The sequence below is a fragment of the Carettochelys insculpta genome, chromosome 32 (genome assembly GCF_033958435.1).
Source record: "Carettochelys insculpta isolate YL-2023 chromosome 32, ASM3395843v1, whole genome shotgun sequence".
Classification (NCBI taxonomy): Eukaryota; Metazoa; Chordata; order Testudines; family Carettochelyidae; genus Carettochelys; species Carettochelys insculpta.
Genome location: NC_134168.1, coordinates 7,655,801 through 7,659,492, shown reverse-complemented (window position 1 = coordinate 7,659,492; position 3,692 = coordinate 7,655,801). Strand labels below are relative to the sequence as shown.

Genomic DNA, 3,692 nt, shown 5'->3' with positions numbered 1-3,692 from the left:
CCATCCTTTGAGGTGTTTAAGTCCCAGCTGGACAAGGTCCTGGCTGGGATGACTTAGTGGGGGTTGATCCTGCTTGAAGCAGGGGGCTGGACTAGATGACCTCCTGAGGTCCCTTCCAGCCCTATGATTCTGTGATTCTGTGAAGACATCATCTCTGCTGCGGAGGTGGAAAGATGAATCAGGCAGCATAGTGTTGGGTAGTACTAATTTTCTGTTCTCTTCTCTTAGCTTTTGTAAGCGATTGTGGGGTCTCTGTTCTGCATAACTGCATGTGGTCTTTGACACGTTTAAATGCCTTCTCACCTCTTCTGTCCTAACAGGTGGACATCATGACTGACACAGAAGTGAGAAACCAAACCAGTGTGCGGGAGTTCATCCTCATGGGCTTTCCCGGCACTTGGTATTTCCGGATGTCTCTTGCTTTGTTGTTTTCTGTGATATACGTCCTAACCATCATGGGCAACGTGTCCATCATCGTCTTGGTGGGGACCCATCACCATCTTCAAATCCCGATGTACTTCTTTCTCTGCAATCTCTCCTTCCTAGATATCTGGTTCACCACTGCTTGTGTCCCCAAAGCCATCGGCATCCTACTGGGCACAAGCCAAACCATCTCCTTCACGGCCTGCCTCGTGCAAATGTTTTTTCTTCTCTCTTTTGGTTCCACTGAGTGTTTTCTCCTGGCTGCAATGGCCTACGACCGCTATCTGGCGATATGTCACCCATTACACTACAGCACCCTCATGAGCAGCACCATTACTACTCAGCTGGCCCTTGCGTCTTGGCTGGGTGGATTCCTGGCTGTCTCTGTGCTGCCCGCTCTAATCTCCAGGTTGTCCTTCTGTGGCCCTAACCTCATCAACCATTTCCTTTGTGACACAGACCCCTGGATTGCGCTTTCCTGCACAAACACACGTGTCATTCAACTGGTAACATTTATTGGCTCAGTCGTTGTTGTTGTGATTTCATGCACAATAACTGTGGTCTCTTACATTTTCATTATCTCTGCCATTGTGAGAATCCCATCAGCCCAAGGCTGGAAAAAGGCCTTTTCCACTTGCTCGGCCCATTTCACTGTTGTCATCATGTGGTACGGCGCGGGGATTTTTCTTTTCGTTAAGCCTTCTGCACAGAGCTCATTGGATTTGTACAAAACTGTCAGCATCTTCAGCACTATCATAACTCCAATATTAAACCCTTTCATTTACACTATAAGAAACAAAGAAGTGAAGGAAGCCTTAGGAAAAACCATCAGGGGATTCTTAAGTGGTATTAGAAATGCCTCAGTGTAGCAGAAATTTGATCAAAGTGGCCAAAACTCAAATTATAATGTCCTGAAAGTAATTGATATAGGAAGCAAAAGGAATTAAATCATGGCTTTGTCAAAGTACAGCCAATTCCTTTTTCCTTGTAGATGTAGCTAGACCTACATCCTAATCCAGCCCCCAATGGAACGTTTCCTTAGTACATGTCATTCTCTCTTTGTGTTTCAGCTTTTGTCACCTATTGCAACAACTTTGACAGGTGAGGGAAAAGGAAACATTTTTGTGTTGACGATTCCAAGATGCTAGGTTGGATGCTGGGATCTGGATGGCTGGATCCATTATTAATTATATCAGGACCATGATTCCCAGCTGCCATTGGGTTTTGCAAGACCTGTTGTAATCCCAGGCACGAGTAACATATGTTTGGGGGAATGGGACATACAGCAGCCCCCCACAGTAGATTGCATTTCAGAAGTGGAGATTATACAAACATGAGGAAAAGAGTTAAACAGAAATTAAAATGCACAGTGCCAAATGTGACAGGCCAACCAGCTTTATCGTTTCTTTTCAAAAATCCCATAATACAGACCTAAATTAAATGTGTACCTTAACCTTAAAAAAATAGGAAGAGGACAAACAGCTTCCAACAATGACTAAATATCAAAGTCAACGAAGCACTTAGAAGCAAAAAACACATCTTTTCCAAGCAGGAAATTTGTAAAAATATAATCAGGCAGGGCAAAAAAATTGGAACAGCCACAAGGCAAAGACCGAAAGACTAACACCAGGTTTGGTATGAGGTACAGCAGACCAAGGAATCTCATTAAGTTCTCAACGGGGCCACTGGACACTTGAGATCCTAGAGGAGCACTTTGGAAGTAAGAAGCCACTACAGAGAAATTCAATGAATTCTTTGCTGCAGTCCTCAGGACAGAAGTTACGAGGGAGGGTTCCGCACCTGAGCCGTTCTTTTCAAGTGACAACCCTGAGGAACTTTCCCCGACCTTAGTGACATTGGAACAAATTGCTAAACTCAACCGTCATTGGTCTTCAGGATTCACCCGAGAGTTCTGAAGGGTCACAGATATGAATGGGCCTGGCTACTTCCCTCAGCACATAAACTGTAGTTTAAATCAGGTTCTATACCAGGTGACTGGAAAACATCTAATGTGATATCAGCTTTCAAAAAAACCATGAGAAGCGATTCTGGTGATTACAGGCTGGGAAGCCTAACTTCATTCCCGGGAAAGCTGGTTAAAATTATAGTAAAGAATAGAATTATCTGACATGTGGACAGATGGGTCGGCACCCGCTACAGCCCCTGGGGCCAAGTGGGAGCGGGTCCTGGTTCTGTGCCACCAGAAAGGTCAGAACCAACTGCAGAAGGGGCAGAGCTAAGTCACCTGTAATGCAGACAGGACCCAGGTGATGGCCTCCTCACAAATCCAAGGAGGGGCAGAGCAGCCCTACTGGCACTTCAAAGGAGTCCAGAGCTCCTTGCACCACAGCTATAAATGTAGCGGGGAGGTGGCAGCCAGAGTGCCAGGGCCTTGAAAGCCTACAGCACAGAGCAACTATCCTCTTTGTACTTTCCGTTCCTGACCCTGCCACCCCCATCTCCAAAAGGAGTATACAGAGCTTTTAAGTAACCTCATAAACACATTATCCAAATGGTGGTAGAACTACCAAACACTATTGTAGCAGCAACGTGAGAAACATCTTTCTCACATGCTGTAAAAGAAGAGTGAACGGAGGTACCATAGAATTGGCCGAGGGGACAATGTTATGTTGACTGAGCCAATATCTTGTCACGGGCATATGTTTTTAAAAAAAAAATTGTGACTTTGTGTGGGGGGCATTTTTGACAATAAAACTGGCTGAGCCTTTGCCACCAAAGTGGGAGCATGATCATTTAAAAAAATAATAATGTCAAGGTCTACTGAATTAAAAAACTGTACCCTATTCTGGTGCAGTTAAAACCATGTGTCTTGGCATAGCATAGGAGAAAAACAAATACACACCACAGCACTCGCAACAGATGCCAGATCTAGTTTCCCTTTCAAAGGAACCAGTGGAAATTAATTGCCCCAGTGCCATAGTCAATACTTAATATCATAACATTGACCCATGTTCAGTGTGAGTGGACCTCAAGCATGTGCTGGCCAAGATGAACAAGAACTGCAACTTGCCTCTTTAACTCAGATCTCTTCAACCATGTGCCAGCTCTCCTCTTTTCCAGACCAGTGAGGGACCATGAGCAGTTTTTGGAGGGGTCACCAGGCACGGCTGGCATTAGATTTACTGGAACCTGAGACAGAAAACCAGTGACGCACCGCATGGGTGAAGATGGAGCCTGATAACTTAGCATGGGGCCCGAGGCCTTGGGCCTCAACTATTGTCCTGCTTGTTACTCCTAAAGCTGGCCAA

At 45.3% G+C, this 3,692-nt stretch overlaps 1 protein-coding gene across 1 annotated transcript; it reads left to right on the top strand.

The window, feature by feature from the left end:
- The first annotated feature begins 329 nt into the window (after positions 1–329).
- Positions 330–1,292, top strand: LOC142004884 (olfactory receptor 6F1-like). The gene has a single exon (XM_074982564.1). The coding sequence runs from the start codon at positions 330–332 to the stop codon at positions 1,290–1,292; it is 963 nt and encodes a 320-aa protein (XP_074838665.1).
- The last annotated feature ends 2,400 nt before the right edge of the window (positions 1,293–3,692 follow it).